The following is an 18,993-nucleotide window of genomic DNA, read 5'->3' as shown; positions in this document are numbered from 1 at the left end:
AGAGCTAGCTTTGCTGGTGAGTAACCATAGGATTTCATTAGAAATTATTAGAACTTTTTACAAGTTATAAAATGTAGTTTATAAATTGTATTTTGAAACTGCTTTTATTCAGAAACCTACCACTGCGGTCAGCTGCACCACCTCTCATGATTCTCGCTACAATCACAGCTCCTGTATGCTCATCCCTTCTGATGGTGGCACCCTGAAACATAAATAAAAAAACAAGCTAAAGCACTTATTTAGAGTACATTTAATGGCAAAATAATGAAAAATCTGATTAAATTTTGAAAATTTGAATTTGTTCTTTTCCTAAGGGGAAGACAATAAGTACATTTTGTCTTCTTCTGTAACTAATTTTGCCATCAACCCAACTTGTGTTTGGACACTGCTTTTATGTGATAATCAGATGGGTGAGTACGTCTGCAATCCCTTCTACCACTCTATTCTGTGCTGATTAGGCCTCAACTGGAGTATTGTGTCCAGTTCTGGGCACCACATTTCAGGAAAGATGTGGCTGAATTGGAAGAGTCCAGAGAAGAGCAATACAAATGGTTAAAGGTCTAGAAAACATGACCTATGAGGAAAGTTTGAAAAAATTTGGGCTTGTTTAATCTGGACGAGATAAGACGAAGGTGGGACAATTCTCATGTACATAAAAGGTTGTTAAAAGGAGGAGGGAGAAAAAATGGTTCTCCTTAATCTGAGACTAGGACAAGAAGCAATGGTCTTTAAATTGCAGCAAGGCGGTTTAGGTTGGACATTAGGAAAAACTTCCTGTCAGGGTGGTTAAGCACTGGAATAAATTGCCTAGGGAGGTTGTGGAACCTCCATCATGGGAGATTTTTAAGAGCAGGTTAGACAACACCTGTCAGAAATGGTGTAGATAATACTTAGTCCTGCCTTGAGTGCTGGGGACTGGACTAGATGACCTCTCAAGGTCCCTTCCGCTCCTATGATTCTAGGAGTCTTACTTATCGTACAGTAAAAAAGTCACTGTTTAAAAAAATTAAATAAAACAACATACAGAAGAGACAATGTTATTCTGAGTATTTTACTGCAGGTTTGTACAGATTATGGAGGATATTTACTTATTTTATGGGATTTGCTTATCCCTAAAAAAGCCAAAGTAATTTGGAAATCTTTAAAAACTGTACAATACATTTTCTTTCTTAAATTTAAGATAGGGCCCTGTCTCAATCAATGCGCACCTTACAAGGTGTGTCCCCTACGACAGTAGAAAATTGTATTTATATTGTATTTGGGAAATAGTATATAATTGACTGTTTTGTAATCCAGAAGCACAAGGAGAAGAATTGAGGTTGAATGCATAACCTTAACTTTGGCTTTTGAACTTTTTAATATAGCTTTTTAAAAAAAAAAAAACATTGGAATTTCCTGGTTTGTGTTTTTTTAAGAAAAAATTTAAATTTGAAATATTTAGTCAGACCCTGTACTACACAGTGTAAACTCCAGGATACAAGGACTTACTGAATGAACTTTATAGAAATGAAGAAAGAGCTTAGTGTGTTATGCTGTGTACGTTTTCAGTTGCCAAAGTACACTGAATGAGACAGTTTCATATGAGCATTGCTTCATGCACACCTTAGGAGATGGCCAAATTCAATAGCTGCATAAGCCATGTAAACATGTATGGAACAGCCTTTATTTGCTTAGAATGAAATTCACTCCTGTTTTCTCACCTCAGAGAAAAACTCCTGCTGCAGAAAGATACTGGACAGCAGTAGGAAGCTACCAGAGCCTTCCCCTTCCCCAAGGAAAGGCTCCTGCAACAGGGCGCTGCTTGAGCAGAGTCTTTCCCTGTGGCAGGAAAAGGCCCCAGCAGCTCCCTGTTGCAGAAGTCTTTCCCTGTGCTGGGGAAAGACTTCAGCAGTGGGTCACTACAATGCTAAAAATAGCAGTGTAGATGGGGAGACAGAAAGAATAGAAAGCCCTGTAGGGCTGTACCCAGGTACGTACCCACAGGGTTCAGGAGCGTCTTTACCCTACTAGCTTAAGCAGTGCCTCACTGTCTATACTGCTATTTATACTCATGTTAAGGGTGTGTGTAGTTTATGTACTCTACACGCTGCAGAAAGGAGCGTGCAGTGTAGATGTACCCTAAGGGTGAGACCACTCTTTGACTAGAGACGGAGTCTCTTATACATACCAAAGGCTCTTTATTCTTCACTAGACGAACAATTTTAACTGATTCTTCATCAAAATCATCATCAATATTGTCTGGCAGAGGGGGAAGGACCGGGTCAAAGTTCTTCTGGGCAACAGTATCATGTACTACAAGCATTGCCTGTACAATAAGAAAAAATTAAAAGATTAAAATAGTTCAGGCAAAATTGAGAAGGATGCCATTTCTCTTCTTCCAGACATAAGAGCCAGTGCAAAAAGAGCCTATCTACTCTGGTGAAAATCCATATCCTGTTTTCTTGGCAAGCATCAACTATTTCTTGTCTAAAACAGTGCAAAGGTTCACAGCTAATGTAATGAGTTTCTGCTCTGCCTGCGTTAGTGAAAAAGGAAGCTAAAGATCCAATTGATGTTAAAAAGACACCTGCATACTCAAAGAGAGAATCCTGAATATTTCCTCTTTCCTTCATCTTTAAGGGCCTGATCCTGTACCTCTGACGTCAATGGGAGTTTTATTATGGACATCAGTAGGAACAGGATCATGCACTAATTGAAAGTGAGGAATGATAAAGAAAGCACTTAACTGTTTCTTCAAGTCACCCTTTAAAATGATCTTGCTTGTGCAGATTTTTGTGTAGAATAATGCTTTGCCTTTTTTGCAGGCAAATCCTTTACACTTTTCATCTGCACCAGTCATTTGCTCTTCCCTGGAATGATCTAGCCACAGAGGCATTTAGCATTAGAGAAAATAAATTGGAAAGACTGCATTGCAGTGTTTGTCTTACATCAATAAATATTTCACATAATGGGTATTTGGAAGCTTAGATGACAACCAACCATAAAACTTCATGGAGAGTCTACTGGTATATTATATCACGTTCTATGGCTACATTTTCTTCTTCTTTTTGTTTTTTAAATAGCATATGAAACAACAAAATTGTCTGGAACAAGGGCTTTAGTTTGATTTTTGGGTTCCCTTTGTTCTATAACATGTTTTTAGCCTAGTTGTTTAGTTAAAAGGTTTAAATATAGTTTGCTATATTTTGATTCATGGCCAAAATGTCTCAACTAGCTCCCAAAGAAGTCCAATTGAGTTAACATTTGTCAAATATTTTGCAATCTTGAAAGGGAAGGAAGGTGCTTTGTAAGTGCAAAATCTATATTTATAATATTTAATTACTGCTGTCCTATGATTATCGAGCAGCCAAATAAAATCCATCAGCCCCCGCCCCCCAAATTAATAGGTTACAGCTGGGCCTGTAACATAACTTTTCAACAAATTGAAGTAAATTGGAGAAGGGATTCTTGAATAATAGCAACCCAAATAGAAAAATCTGTGGAGCCTCATGGTCATGTCTCTAACTTATTTTTGCAACTCTGTCAAAAACAAAACAAATGGTAGAAGAGCCCAGTAAACTATGCTATTTCTCATCTACTCAAGAGCTAATGCATAGAACCAAAGTTTTGTTGCTCACAGTCCAATTTTTAAAGTAACTAAGATTTTAAACTGACTCTCCCAAATTGCGCATGGGCTCTGGTGATCTAATTGATCCTCTCCCGCAGCTCCAGGGATCCTGCACTGACTGAAACAAATAAGTTAAAATAAGTTCTTCAGAACAGTCATGAGCCATAATTAATTCCATGGATTAACAAAGCGAGGCCAAACAGGCTTCATATTTAAGAGGTCTGCAGTGTGGTGGTGGGGATGGATTATAGTGAGCAGCGGGCCGGTGGGGGCAGTAAGATGGAGACAATGGTCTCTTCTCCCACCTTAGAAAATATGTAGGAGGAAAGGATAATGCCCCTTTCTGCATTAGGAGCCTGTAGCTAAGAAGGGGTTAAAAGCCAGCCCTTGGAGAGGGCAGGGGCTGAGAGAAAAGGCTAGGCTGATTGGGGAAACAGCCACAGCTGGGGCCACGCCCGGCTCTATAAAAGAGAGAAGGACCTGGCTGCCTGGGAGCTGAGAAGGGTACCTGAGGTGGAGCAGTGCTGGGGAAGGGCAGAGGGAGCTGGGGAGCTCCAGCCTGGTAAAACTGCAGGCCTTGCTAAAAGGCCAAAATAGGTACTGGGGCTGCAAAGAGGCAGCCCAGAGATAGGCAAAGGCAGCAGGTCCTAACCCCCTTGCCGATGATGAGTGGTTTACAGATTGCATCTGCCCCAATAAGTGGGGGCTAGATGATGACTGGCAGTAGCCACTAAGGCAAGGTGGGGATAGAGGGTTGGGGTGACCCAGATTGTGGGTTACTGCTGGGGGCAGAACCCCAGTGTAAAAGGACACGGGGGCCAGTGGCAGGCGGGACGCTGGCCTGCAGAGGGTGCTCTAGGCTGGAAGAGCTAATTCATCAGATGGCGCCGTGCCGGTGCCCTGCCACAGAGCCCCACATGCCACAAACCCCTGGTCAACTTGATCTGCAGGAGGAGACAGATTCTGCACACCTCTTAAAATGTGTAGGAATAGAACCCCTGTCCTGCAATCCTTAGGAAGCATATTTGGGGTCTCCCCCTCCTCTTAGGTAATCTTAGTTGTAACTTGCTCTTAACAATGTTTTCTGTCAGGGAATCATGCTGAGACTTGCATTGCTTAGGAGTATGGGTTTTACCCTAAGGTGTGGTGTTGACAATAGCTGAAGCAGCTCTTTTTCTTCATTATTCACTGGTGTAGTCTGCAACTCTTCAATTACCTTAAAAAGTATTAACAAAAGAACGTAAGGCAATATATTTGCAACTGGATTTCTGGTCAATGTTTGTTAATTTCTGTGTCCTATTTCAAAGAAGCAACAGTAACTGAAATATGCATTTAAAGGCAATCTCAATAAAATATGCATGTATCCTGAAGGAGATGTATGTCTCTAACCTGCTTTATTATGTGTATATTATAGTAGTGCCTGAATGCGGACAGAAATTGAGGCCTTTAGATGCAAACCCTAAACAAATACACCAACACTAAACTCTAAGTTGATTAACTAGCCTTGACTAGTACATTCTCATGGGGATCTGATAAACAATTTCAAATATTCCAAATACTTCCAGGCTTTCCAATACATGATGACATCCCCTAGAGCAGTGGTTCTCAACCAGGAGCCTGGGGCCCGCTGGGGGGGCCATGAGCAGGTTTCAGTGGGGCCACCAAGCATGGCCAGCATGGCCAGCATTAGACTCGCAGGGGCCCAGGGCAGAAAGCCAAAGCCCCATCGCACAGGACTGCAGCCCAGGGCCCTGAATCCCACCACCCAGGGCTAGGGCTGAAGCCAAAGCCTGAGCAACTTAGCTTCACGGTGCCCCCTGTGGTTTGGGGCCTCGAACAGCTGCCCTGCTTGCTACTTCCTAATGCCGGCCCTGGCTTTTATATGCAGAAAAACAGTTGTTGTGGCACAGGTGGGCTGTGGAGTTTTTATTGCATGTTGGAGGGAGGGGTTCAGAACTCCTGCCCTAGAGATCAACTTCATGTATCACTGAAGAGTGACATTCCTGATCAATTATAAATGGGTACAGATGCGTTCTATCACATTCTCCTAAGCCAGAAAGATGTAGGCTATGATGTTTCTCCATTCTCTTCAGCGTTTATACCCTTACCTCACAGTTGGTAAGGCAACTCCCATCCTTTCATGTATTTATACCTGCTCCTGTATTTTCCACTCCATGCATCTGAGGGAGTGGGTTCTAGCTTTTTTTTTTAAATATGTGAGCTGTGTTTTAGTTTAGTCCACGCAAGAGTAACTTCAGTTGGAGACTTTCCGTTCTTTAGTATGTAACTTACAAATCTGACATCAAAAAGAATTTACTGGACAAACATACTTACGTCCTCGGCTAAAGCTGCTGCACTATGTAAAACAGGGGTTGGACTCTGTCTTTCATAATGGCGGAGCTTTTCATGAATCTGAAACACAGGTGTTTTCAGGTAAGTGACTACAAAGGTCAAGAATTCCTGATTTTTTTGATACTGCAATGTATTGAAGGTCATTAGCTGAAAGTCCTATTGCTGAAACCAGAAGGCTCTATGTCCAAAGGAAATATCATCAAGGCAACTAATGCATGGGAGATTTTCAAAGGTGCCAGAGGGTTTTAGGAGCACAAAGCCCAACTTGTGCTCCTAAATCCCTTATGCCTCTGAAAGAATCTTCCCCGCAGTGTAGCTTGGAGGAAGAAAAAGAAGACTTGATTAATGTCTTTGATCTTTTGCGTTAAATAATCATCTAATACCTGAGTGTTAGTACTCTGCCCATATTCAGACCTCACTGATCAGACTTACACAGGATCAAATCACTACTTTGGTGGATATACTCATCAGTGATGATGCCAAATCAGCAAAGAAAAGGATTTAAATGAACATTCTAATATTACTAGTGTGTTAACTGTCATTACTAATTCTATAGTGGTACTCTCCAAATTAGTCTTCTGGACACTTTTTATTAGTCCTTGTCGGAGAAAAACAGAGTTCTCCATAGGGCAGGGGTGGAGTCGGGCCGGGGGTGGTCTCTGCCTCCACATCCATGAGACATATTTTTATATCAAAAGGGCACATTCTTTTGTCAAATATTGTAAGTGTTAATGCAGTGGTCTTGCCCCCATTAGCCCTGTCCACCACCTCCCCAGGAGCCGGGGCTGCAGCTCCCAAGGAGGGGGCCATGGACAGGGGTAAGGGGGCAAAGGCTTGGGCCACAGTAGGGAGCGGGGCTGGGGCTGAGAACGGAGACATGCCCAGGGGCCAAGGCTGGGGACGAGGCCAGGAGCCAGAGCCGTAACTGGGGTGGAATTCCCTCCCCGTCCCCCATGGGGGCTGGCCCATGCCCCCTAAGGGGGGCACACCCCACAGTGTGGGGACCTCTGTGTTAATAAATGATCCATGTCAAGAGCAGAATAGTCCTGCTCATATTTTTGCTGCTGTTGGTTCTGTAGATGGGAGAATATCTTGTGAAATTGATGTCATAGGCACTGACTCCATAAGTGCTCCGGGGCTGGAGCACTCACAGGGAAAAACTGGTGGGTGCTCTGCATCCACCAGCAGCCAAGCTCCCCACCCCAGTTCACCTCCGCCTCCACCCCTGAGCGCACTGTGTCCCTGCTTCTCCTCCCAGCCCTTGCTGCCATGAAACAGCTGTTTCGCGACCTAACAAGCTGTGGGAGGGAGGAGGGAGGAGTGGGAACATGGCAGGCTCAGGGAAGGAGGCAGGGAAAAGGTGGGGCCGGGGCGGGGATTTGGGGAAGGAGTCCAATGGGGCAGGGAGGGGGCAGAGTTGGGGCAGGAACTTTGGGGAAGGGGTTGGAATGGAGGCAGGGCAGGGGTGGAGTCGGGCCGGGGGTGGTCCAGCACCCACCGGCGCCAGGAGAAGTTGACGCCTATGATTGAGGTTCCGTGGTTTAAAGGAAAATTCTGATTATTGCACTCTAAAATGTTTTCATTACTGGGCACTGATACTTGCATTTATCAATTAGTTAATTGACAGTAAAAAATTCTCCAAATAGAGAAAATTATTATTTTATCAATTATGTAACAAGAGAATCCCCCCTTCTGATTCTTAGTGATGGCAGCTTTCTCCAGCTTCAAAATGACATTCACTCAAAACTAGGCAGAAATTTCATTTCAGAGCAAGCAAAAAAGTAATTTTCATAGGATACTGTTCATGTTTGTTGTTTTCAAGTAACTTTAATATATGTATTTTCTCTGTTCAGTTTTCTCTTCTACATAAAAACAAGTAAGCCTTAGTAACACAATGTGGCAAAGAAATTAAGAATACTGAAAAATACAGAACACAAAGAAAAGGAAATTTTGTGAAATAAACATTTACCTTCATTAGATAACTTAGACTTTTTTCACTGAAGACATCTCTAAGGAATCCCATTTCTTCTTTGTGATTTGAATCAGGTCTTAGTTGAGATGTCAACAGGGCCAAAGTCTCATGCAATCCTAAATTAATTGCAAAATGTAGAGAACAAAAGCTTTGTGGATAACTAACATCTCTTATCTGCGCTCTGTTACTGCATTGTTTATAATTTTATTTGACCAGTACAATAAAATTGTGCTCCTGATAATTAAGGTTATACTGAGAGTTGAAGCTTATTTCCAATCATTGCTCTTGATTTTCAACTCCCTTCTTAAACAGCAGATCTCACATGAATTTTCTACATGTGCCAAAACCAGCAAAGGCAGAATCCACTTACTCTAAGACTGTAAAAAATCACAATTAGTGAAATTTTGCACCCTGTGTCTGATGTTTCCCTGGGTTCCTATAACATTGGGATCTCTTTGAAATGCCCAATCGCTCATCTACATTATATCTTGGACCTAAGCTAGAGTAACCCGCTTGCTTGCATTGCGGCATTGAGAGGTTTAAATAAGGAAAGAAATAGTATGACGGATCCATATTTTGTTGATGTGGACACAGCTGCAAAAAGACAGACACATACATGGAATTAAGAGGAAAGTCACAACTTTTATTAAACTTTAACACAGGGGAGGGGGACACTAATCACCCATTACCCATGCTGTCCTGTACCAGGCATTTAATTTGTTCCAGTGTAGGGGTTACAGGACTTGTTACCATATAAACCTACCCCAAGTTACGGGTTTCCTCTACCTATCTGGCAGGATTCAGCTGTCTCTGAGTCCTAGACCCTCCCCCTACCCCATGAAGGAGACGGAGGGTGCAGAAGAGTGGGGACCTCAGCTTGCAAAGGGCACAGGGTCTCACCCCATCCCATGAGCCCAAGGCCCATCACCAGGTCTTTTACCTCTGGGAACCATTCATTTTATTCTCTTAACCGCACTGGAAACTGGCTGCAAGTTGCAACAAATAAACAACTCAACCCAAGTACCTCAGTTAGGTATTGAGCACATTCCTACTGAACCACTGTGGCTTGAAGGTGCTGCGAGGAAAGCAAAAAGCTCCCGCCTGGAATGGAGCCAAAAGAAGTGCCACAGCCCCCCTTCCTCGCTGGTGGGCCTGTCCCCTTTCACCGATGGCCCATCAAGATCCCCCTCTGTTGAGGCAGGTGGGTGGCATTTTTTGTGTGGAGGTGTCACCCATAGAGCTAGCTTAGGATTCAAGTTAGCAGTAACACAAGGAACCTACAGGCCTATATCCTGTAAGGCATTCGCTTAAGCAATTAGCATAACGCTTTGAGGCCTATGATCCTTAGCAAAAGTAAGTGGCCCAACAGTGATCCTGGGTTTTGGGGAACTGGGAACATTGTGCTGGAGGGGGCAGTTTGTACAAAACGATACCAGGAACACTGAACTGATGCTAGGCTTGGGTATTTTAGGATAAAAATGCTGACAGATGCTTAACCATGAACTTGCCTTGGCAACAAATTGACGTACATGATAAGTTAAAATCATTAATATACTAACCAATATAGGATAAGGATACCCCAACATTATTAGGGTGAGGAAGTTCAATATGGGCAAAGGAAGATGAGCATTTGTATGAATATTCATGGCAAATATCAGGCCCTATAATAGGCCAGACCACCATGGCAAAGAGATCTGGACCATCGAACTTATTTGGCATGCCAGGGACAGAGGAGAGGACCGCTTGTCTCTTACCACCAGATTCCTAAGGGTGTGAGTAAGGAATGGTATAAAATATCAGCTTAACTTTATATTCCTACTATCTTTGTATGTGGTTTGGAACAGTTGTGTTTTTAATGCGTTATATCGGGGTAGAGGTGTAGTTTTATTAGCCCAATGAGTAAAGTTTTGCTTTGCCCTCAGAGTGAGTGTCATTGTTGTGCACATCAGTGTCTGGTTGGGAAACCCAAACTTGATAACTTTGCTTCTGTTGTGCCTGATTCTGGGACTGGAAACCTATAATCCCCAACTCTTTAAATTAGTAATTCAAGGGAAATCAATAATAATTAATAACCACTAAAGAATCGAGCAATGGGGGGACTCTTTGGGAATGATTACACTGCAGCTGGCAGCATGACTCCCCGCCCAGGCAGACTTGTGCTAACTCTGCTTGAGAGCATGCTAAAAATAGCATTGTGGAGGTTGCAGCGGGGTGGCAGCTTGAGCTAGAACCTGAGTCCAAGCCCACCCAGCCCTCTAGGTTTGAGCTCAGGTGACTAGTCTGAGCTGCCACCAATGCTGCAACAACCATACTGCCAGGTTTAGCACACGAGCTCAAGTAAAGCTAGCAGAGGTCTGCCAACCTAGGCTGGGAGGCATGCTTCCACTTGCAGTATAGACATACCCCGGGGGCCAGAATCATCAAGAAATTGGTTGTGGTGGGCATTAGGTGTACCCATTAGCTGTTTGAATGTTAATCCCATTGTAGGCAAGCAGGCTGGCAGGACACGCCCAGAGTCACTCTCTGAGGCCTGGTCTACACTACGGGTTTAGGTCGACTTTAGCGGCGTTAAACCGAATTAAGCCTGGACACGTCCACACAACGAAGCCCTTTCTTTCGACTTAAAGGGTCCTTTAAACCGGTTTCTTTACACCACCTCTGACGAGGGGATTAGCGATAAAACCGGTCTTTGCGGGTCGGAATTGGGGTAGTGTGGACGGAATTCGACGTTATTGGCCTCCGGGAGCTATCCCACAGTGCTTCATTGTGACCGCTCTGGACAGCACTCTCAACTCAGATGCACTGACCAGGTAGACAGGAAAAGACCCGCGAAGGTTTGAATTTCATTTCCTGTTTGCCCAGCGTGGAGAGCACAGGTGACCCCGCAGAGCTCATCAGCACAGGTAACCGTGATGGAGTCCTCCCAGGATCGCAAAAGAGCTCCAGCATGGACCGAACGGGAGGTACGAGATCTGCTCGCCATATGGGGAGATGAAGCAGTGATAGCTGAACTCCGTAGCAGTAAAAGAAATGGAAAAGTATTAGAAAAGATCTCCAAGGCCATGAAGGACCGAGGCCATAACAGGGACACACAGCAGTGCCGCGTGAAAATTAAGGAGCTACGGCAAGCTTACCACAAAGCCAGAGAAGCAAACGGAAGGTCCGGGGCAGAGCCGCAAACTTGCCGCTACTACGCGGAGCTGCATGCGATCCTAGGGGGTGCAGCCACCACTACCCCAACCGTGTGCTATGACTCTCTCACTGGAGAAACACACAGGGAAGACGGTTCGGGGAACGAGGAGGATGATGACGATGGAGGTACTGTAGGTAGCTCACAGCAGCAAGGAAGCGGAGAAACCGGTTTCCCCAACAGCCAGGATATGTTTGTGACCCTGGACCTGGAACCAGTAACCCCCGAACTCACCCAAGACCCTCAGGGCACACAGGAGACCTCTGGTGAGTGTAACTTTGTAACTATTTGTAAACATTACAAAAAAAAAGCAAGCGTGTTTAATGATTACTTTGCCCTGGCAATCGCGGCCAGTACATCTACTGGAAAAGTCTGTTAACGTGTATGGGGATGGAGCGGAAATCCTCCAGGGACATCTCCAGAAAGCTCTCCTGGTTGAAATGGGGTGATTTTATTAAGGGGACATTCAGAGGCGCCCGTTCCTGCTCTTCTGACCAGAAATGTTCCCCGCTGTTAACCACGCGGTGGGGGGAGGGGTGAAGTGATCATCCCAGAGAATCGTGTGTGTGTGTGGGGCGGGGGGGTTTACTTGTGTTTGTGCCGCATGTTAACCGGGAAACCGCAGCCACTCCTTTTACATTGAAACCCCATTTTAAATGGACAACCCAATTCATCCTTGATATGGGAAATGCGCTGCTGTTTGCAACCTTTCCCGCATGTTAAGAAGGTTAAAAAAGCCAAAACACTGTGGCCTACGATGGCTGCCTGCAAGCCGAAATATGCGACCTTGTAATGAAAGAGTGTACCCATTGTTCTCTAAAATGTGTCTTTTTTAACCACCTCTCCCTTCTCCTCCGCCAGCTGCAAATGTTTCTCCTTCGCAGAGGCTCGTGAACATTAGAAAGAGAAAACGTAGGACGAGGGACGAGATGTTCACGGAGCTGCAGATGTCCGCCCAGGCTGATAGAGCACAGCAGAATGCGTGGAGGCAGTCAATGACGGAGATGAGAAAAGCCCAATATGAACGAGAGGAGAGGTGGCGGGCTGAATCGCGGGAAGAACAGAGCAAGTGGCGGGCTGAAGACGATAGGTGGCGTCAGCTTGCAGACAGACGGCAAGAGGCAATGCTCCGTCTGCTGGAGCATCAAACTGATATGCTCGAGCGTATGGTTGAGTTGCAGGAAAGGCAGCAGGAGCAGAGACCGCCGCTACAGCCCCTGTGTAACCAACAGCCCTCCTCCCCAAGTTCCATAGCCTCCTCACCCAGACGCCCAAGAACACGGTGGGGGGGCCTCCGTCCACCCAGTCACTCCACCCCAGATGATCGCCCAAGCATCAGAAGGCTGGCCTTCAATAAGAGTTAAAGTTTTAAAATGCAGTGTGTCCTTTTCCATCCCTCCTCCCCCACCCATCCCAGGCTACCTTGGCAATTATCCCCCTACCTCTGTAAGGAACTAATAAAGAATGCATGAATGTTAAAAAAAAATGACTTTATTGCCTCTGCAAGCGGGAGGGGAGGGTGGGGTGGGGTGGTTGGTTTACAGGGAAGTAGAGTGAACCGGGTCGGTGGGGGGGGTTTGGAGGGTTCATCAAGGAGAAACAAACAGAAGTTTCACACAGTAGCCTGGCCAGTCACAAAACTCGTTTTCAAAGCTTCTCTGATGCGCACCGCGCCCTGCTGTGCTCCTCTAACCGCCCTGGTGTCTGGCTGCGCGTAATCAGCGGCCAGGCGAGTTGCCTCAACCTCCCACCCCGCCATAAAGGTCTCCCCCTTACTCTCACAGATATTGTGGAGCGCACAGCAAGTAGCAATAACAATGGGGATATTCTTTTCGCTGAGGTCTGAGCGAGTCAGTAAGCTGCGCCAGCGCGCTTTTAAACGTCCAAATGCACATTCCACCACCATTCGGCACTTGCTCAGCCTGTAGTTGAACAGGTCCTGACTCCTGTCCAGGCTGCCTGTGTACGGCTTCATGAGCCATGGCATTAAGGGGTAGGCTGGGTCCCCAAGGATCACGATAGGCATTTCAACATCCCCAATGGTCACTTTCTGGTCCGGGAAGAAAGTCCCTTCCTCCAGCTTTCGAAACAGAGCAGAGTTCCTGAAGACGCGAGCATCATGTACCTTTCCCGGCCATCCCACGTTGATGTTGGTGAAACGTCCCTTGTGATCCACCAGGGCTTGCAGCAGCATTGAAAAGTACCCCTTGCGGTTTATGTAGTCGGTGGCTTGGTGCTCCGGTGACAAGATAGGGATATGGGTTCCGTCTATGGCCCCGCCACAGTTTGGGAATCCCATTTCAGCAAAACCATCCACTATTGACTGCACGTTGCCCAGAGTCACTACCCTTGCTATCACCAGGTCTTTCATTGCCCTGGCAAATTGGATCACAGCAGCCCCCACTGTAGATTTGCCCACTCCAAATTGATTCCCGACTGACCGGTAGCTGTCTGGCGTTGCAAGCTTCCACAGGGCTATCGCCACTCGCTTCTCAACTGTGAGGGCTGCTCTCATCTTGGTATCCTGGCGTTTCAGGGCAGGGGACAGCAAGTCACAAAGTTCCATGAAAGTGCCCTTACGCATGCGAAAGTTTCGCAGCCACTGGGAATCGTCCCATACCTGCAGCACGATGCGGTCCCACCAGTCTGTGCTTGTTTCCCGGGCCCAGAATCGGCGTTCCACGGCATCAACCTGCCCCAGTGACACCATGATTTCCACATTGCTGGTGCCTGTGCCTTGTGAGAGGTCTATGTCCATGTCAATTTCCTCATCACTCTCGTCGCCGCGCTGCAATCGCCTCCTCGCCTGGTCCGGGTTTCGCCTTGGCATGTCCTGGCTCTGCATATACTCCAGGACAATGCGCGTGGTGTTCATAGTGCTCATAATTGCCGCGGTGATCTGAGCGGGCTCCATGATCCCAGTGCTAGCTATGGCGCCTGGTCAGAAAAAAGGCGCGAAAGTAGTATCTGATGGACCAGGAGAAGGAGGGAGGGCGGGAGGGAGGGAGGGCCGAGTGACGACATGGCGTACAGGTACAGGAACAGGGAGAAACACAAACAACTGTCACACAGAATGGTCCCCCCAAAGATTAAAATGAAAACCCTGGGCTTAGCAGGCCATTGATTTCACGGAGGAAGGGGAAGCATATGAATACAGAACAAATCTATTTTTTACATCTTAAGGTGGCAGCCGACGGTGCAGCATGAGTGACAGCCATACCAGTACGACGATGACGGATACCAATCATAAAATACCATCATCTGCCAAAAGGCAAGGGGCTGCTGCTGTGTAGCAATGCAGCCCCACGTCTGCCAGCCCCACGTCCGCCAGCACCCAGCATCGCCCTCGGCCTCTTCTGGGTGCTTAGCAGACAATACTGGGCAATTGGCAGAAAATAGTATATTACGACTGGTAGCCATCATCATCGAAACAGTAGCATGTCTGCCCAGGTGGCCATGATTGACAGCCACACCAATACGATGACGACGGATACCAGTCATAATATACCATCGCCTGGCAAGGGGCTGGTGCAATGCAGCCCTACGGCTGCCAGCCCCATGGCTATCACTCATGCTACACCGTCTACCGCCAAAAGGCAGTTAGCAGCTGCTGCTGTGTAGCAATGCAGTCCCACGTCTGCCAGCACCCAGAGGACATATGGTGACGGTGAGCTCAGCTGAGCTGAGCGGGCTCCATGCTTGCCGTGATATGTTGTCTGCACAGGTAACCCAGGTAAAAAGGCGCGAATCTATTGTCTGCGTTGCTGTGACGAGGGGGGAGGGGCCTGACGACATGTACCCAGAACCGCCCGCGACACTGTTTTGCATCATCCGGGCATTGGGATCTCAACCCAGAATTCAAAGAAAAGGCGCGAACCGCTTCTCGGCTCTCTGAGCTGTGGCGCAAACGTAGTATCTGACGGACTAGGGGAAGGAGGGAGGGGGGCCGAGTGACGACATGGCGTACAGGCACAGGGAATTAAAATCAAGAACGGTGGCTGTGCATCAGGGAGAAACACAAACAACTGTCACACAGAATGTTCCCCCCAAAGATTAAACTGAAAACCCTGGGCTTAGCAGGCCGTTGATTTGACGGAGGGAGGGGGAAGCAAATGAATACAGAGCAAATCTATTTTTTACATCTTAAGACGACGGTGCAGCGTGACTGATAGCCCTCGGCATCTTTCTGGGTGCTTGGCAGCAAATACGGGGCGGCGTATGACGATGGTCTTCAGGCCTATTGCACAATCGGCTGCTCGGGGAAGACTCTGCTAATGTGCGATGACCCGACTTGTAATAGGACGGCTAATAGTCGTAATACACCATTTACTGCCAAAAGGCAAGCCCCACGGCTGCCAGCACCCAGATCGCCGATGAAGGCTACCAGTCTACTGCACCGTCTACCGCCAAAAGGCAGTTAGCAGCTGCTGCTGTGCAGCAATGCAGTCCCACGTCTGCCGACACCCAGAGGACATATGGTGACGGTGAGCTCAGCTGAGCGGGCTCCATGTTGTCTGCACAGGTAACTCAGGTAACCCAGGTAAAGAGGCGCGAATCTATTGTCTGCCGTTGCTGTGACGGGGGAGGGAGGGGCCTGACGACATGTACCCAGAACCGCCCGCGACACTGTTTTGCATCATCCGGGCATTGGGATCTCAACCCAGAATTCAAAGGGGCGGCGGAGACTGCGGGAACTGTGGGATAGCTGTGGGATAGCTACCCATAGTGCAATGCTCTGGAAGTCGACGCTAGCCTTGTACTGTGGACGCGGTCCGCCGACTAGAGCACCTAGAGCATTTTATTGTGTGGACACACACAATCGGCTGTATACAACCGATTTCAATAAAACCGGCTTCTATAAATTCGAACTAATTTCGTAGTGTAGACGTACCCTGAGAGTGGAACTAATTGGGAGGGGGAGGAGTTTATAAAGAGGAGGAATGGGAACCATGGAAAACTCAGTGGTGAAACAGTGCAAACGCAAGGCTGGCTTGCTGTAAGGACTAAAGTCCAGGGATTTTTGCCAGTTTTAGATTCAGACTGCAGGCTTCTTTACTTCACTGGAGGAGAACATTAGAATTTCTGCAGGGTGTGCAAATTGCAGACGTTGTTGCAGAGATTCAAAGGGAGTTTGAAAGAGACTGTGGAGCTATCACTTGTTTCCCAGACTTTGAGGAGCTTGTGTGTCCTACAAAGGGTTTGGACACCACTCCACAGACAGAAAGGTAAATCCTCCTAGAAAAGTGTACATAGATATGTGCTTTTCAATTTGTGATCGTATCAAGTATTAAACTTAGGGGGAAAACCCTGCGAGTGTTTATCTTTAAAGGAGTTGACGTTCACAGTTGTTTCAAGGGTAATAAGTAAACACTTATGCATTCATATATTCAGAGATTCAGTAACAATTTTCCTTTAGAGATTGTCACTCTCCTTCTATCTGATTTAACTCTGTACAATGGATGTAGACAGATTTCTGAAGATTAAACTCTGGTCTGTACCATAGCAGAAAGGTAAGCTGAGACACAGGAAGGGGAAAGAAATATCATACCGGACATTTGCATGTTGCCTTCCTGAAACCCATTATGCTAGTTAATGAAATAATGCTTTTAGAAGTCTGCACCAACTGAGCTGATGGATGGATATGCCATGATCTGTCAGCTCCTATTAGCTGACGCTGCTAATATTGTCCTAACAGGTGCTATTTATCTGGGTAGCAAGAAGTGACATAAAAAGTATTAGAACTGTACGAAAATGATCTTTATTGTGCATGCATAGAGAACAGTGCTACATGCGGACAGGCCTATATTTGTCCAATAGGAGCCTGGCCACCAGCTTACATTACTGAACTCCAGGTGTGTCACCAAACTATGTTCCTCCTGAAATCCGTCTCTTTATCCAGTCCCACTCATACTGGGATATCCTTGATTTTTAGTACTTGCATTGATGGGAAATGAATTTGTACAATCTCAACTCTAATTTAACAAATTAAATTACAGATAGTCTTTTGTGTGAGAACATTCTAGGATTTCAGCCATTCTTAAATTGAAAGCATGCAGACCAATTACCTGAATCTTCTGATAGCACTGGCATAGCTGTTGTCTTAATGCTAGAGACAAATGTTCAACTTAAACCAAAATGATTTTCTTCTTGCAGGACTGCGCTTCAGAAACAGTCCTGAAATAAGCAAAGATAATGTCTGAGGTCGAGTATCTCTGACATACAGATATTTTATTATCCTGTGTAATGCTAGCATTTTCATCTTAGTGCATCCTTCTTTAGTAGGTTGTTCAGGCTAACTATGTTCAGGGTCCAATGCACAATGCCGTTATGTGGCTGTACAAATGGTAACATAACATTGTTTTGCCAAGGTGCTGCACAGCTCTTGATGCTGCATAATCCAGAAAATAGCCATTTCCATGCCTGTTCGAGCTCCTCTGCTTATTAGTCCACAATTTTAGGCACTTCAGGAAAACCACAGGAGGGGAAAACTGATAACTGGCTAGGAGGTGATGGGGCAACAGGAGCATGATATAGGAGGGGAGGACCAGAAGGGACTTAAACACTCGGTGGGAGCAGGAGGAGGGAGCTGCCATCATATATCAGTTTTGCATTCTGTAGGAACAGTGTTGGGTCCAGGCATAACCAGGTGCAACTCTTATTAAAGTCAATTATTTCTAGCTCTTAGATGAGAAGGTAGCATAAGTTAGAGCAGTGCGACTTCATTGTACACCCATTATTTCTTTTCTCTATTATGCTTCCCCTTTTACTAGTGAACAATTTCTCAATTTCAAATAGCAACAAACAGTTACTCTGCCCCTCGAGATCACACATTCAAGACAAAACACCCATTATTGAGAGTTGAAAATGGATTGGGGGTTCCAAAACAATCTTTGTACTTTACTCTTGTAAATTAATTGAAATATGCTTTGCAGAGAAATATGCAACAGCACACAAAGGTTGCTAAGAAAAAAGCCCTGTATCCTTTACTATTTGCACACTACGTGTCTTATTTGGCAAAGTCATTATAGACAGGTCACAAAGTTTCATTCCAGTATGCAGCTGGAAAGCTTGTCTCTCTCACCAACAGAAGTTAGTCCAATAAAAGATATTACCTCCCCCAACTTGCCTCTTTCATTCCAGTGTCATGTGAAAGTAGTTTCAACCTGTTGCCTCTCATCTTAATTTTATTTATGAAGAGTGCATCCTCAAATACACCTCTACCCCGATATAACACTGTCCTCGGGAGCCAAAAAAATCTTACTGTGTTATAGGTGAAACCGCGTTATATCGAACTTGCTTTGATCCGCTGAAGTGCGCAGCCCTGCCCTCCCACCCCCCTGCCGGAGCACTGCTTTACCGCGTTATATCAGGTTGCGTTATATCAGGGTAGAGGTCTAGTTCATTTTCTTATTGCTTGGTGGCATTTGTCAGTTTAGTGAAGTCCAGCTCCCCCAGGATTTTACAGAAGTGACTTTACTCTCTGTGATACTAATCTCAGAATAGTATTTGCATTTGCATTCCTTTCTGCTTTGAAATGTCTAATTAGTCCACCTGGGTATTACCGTTCAAAGAAAACTTATCTCAGTTCTCTCAAGCTCATGAATACAGACAGGGCTAAAACTTCATTCAACTTCACTTGCATGTAGTTAGTGGATTCAGTTAGTGTCACACTAATGAACAATGGGTGAACTGTGGGTCAGAGTTACGAATTTAGCAAAGGGAGAAAAAAAAGAAAGTCATGAAACTACTACAACTATAGAAAAATAAGATCCCCTAGGAAGCATGTTAGTTTTGCAAAATTCCAACAGTAGCTCAATAAAATAGAAATAAGTCTCTCCCACCCCCATGACCTGGGAGTTCCTTGCTGCTGTT

At 45.7% G+C, this 18,993-nt stretch overlaps 2 protein-coding genes across 11 annotated transcripts in view; one reads left to right on the top strand and one right to left on the bottom strand.

The window, feature by feature from the left end:
- MPP3 (MAGUK p55 scaffold protein 3) overlaps window positions 1-18,993 on the bottom strand; it is an 84,771-nt gene that overhangs the window by 49,933 nt on the left and 15,845 nt on the right. For 8 of the 10 annotated variants that reach the window (XR_006172949.2, XR_006172950.2, XM_065577421.1 and 5 more), the window contains 6 exons: window positions 17,187-17,295; window positions 7,929-8,047; window positions 5,942-6,019; window positions 4,743-4,823; window positions 2,168-2,305; window positions 121-202 (listed from right to left, as the gene is read on the bottom strand). Coding sequence is in view for 8 of the 10 variants with exons in the window: in XM_065577421.1 (XP_065433493.1) it covers window positions 121-202; window positions 2,168-2,305; window positions 4,743-4,823; window positions 5,942-6,019; window positions 7,929-8,047; window positions 17,187-17,211 (523 nt within the window). In the remaining 2 variants the exon portion in view is untranslated. The remainder of the gene's footprint in view (window positions 1-120; window positions 203-2,167; window positions 2,306-4,742; window positions 4,824-5,941; window positions 6,020-7,928; window positions 8,048-17,186; window positions 17,296-18,993) is intronic. The other 2 variants (XM_065577422.1, XM_065577424.1) reach the window with 1 other exon arrangement.
- LOC135977297 (uncharacterized) lies at window positions 10,485-12,485 on the top strand. Its single transcript, XM_065577434.1, has 2 exons — window positions 10,485-11,387; window positions 11,983-12,485. Exons 1-2 carry the CDS (start codon window positions 10,844-10,846, stop codon window positions 12,483-12,485), a joined length of 1,047 nt encoding a protein of 348 aa, XP_065433506.1. The 5' UTR covers window positions 10,485-10,843.

The sequence above is a fragment of the Chrysemys picta genome, chromosome 24 (assembly GCF_011386835.1).
Source record: "Chrysemys picta bellii isolate R12L10 chromosome 24, ASM1138683v2, whole genome shotgun sequence".
NCBI classification, from domain to species: domain Eukaryota; kingdom Metazoa; phylum Chordata; order Testudines; family Emydidae; genus Chrysemys; species Chrysemys picta.
This window is presented reverse-complemented; position numbering and strand designations above follow the sequence as displayed.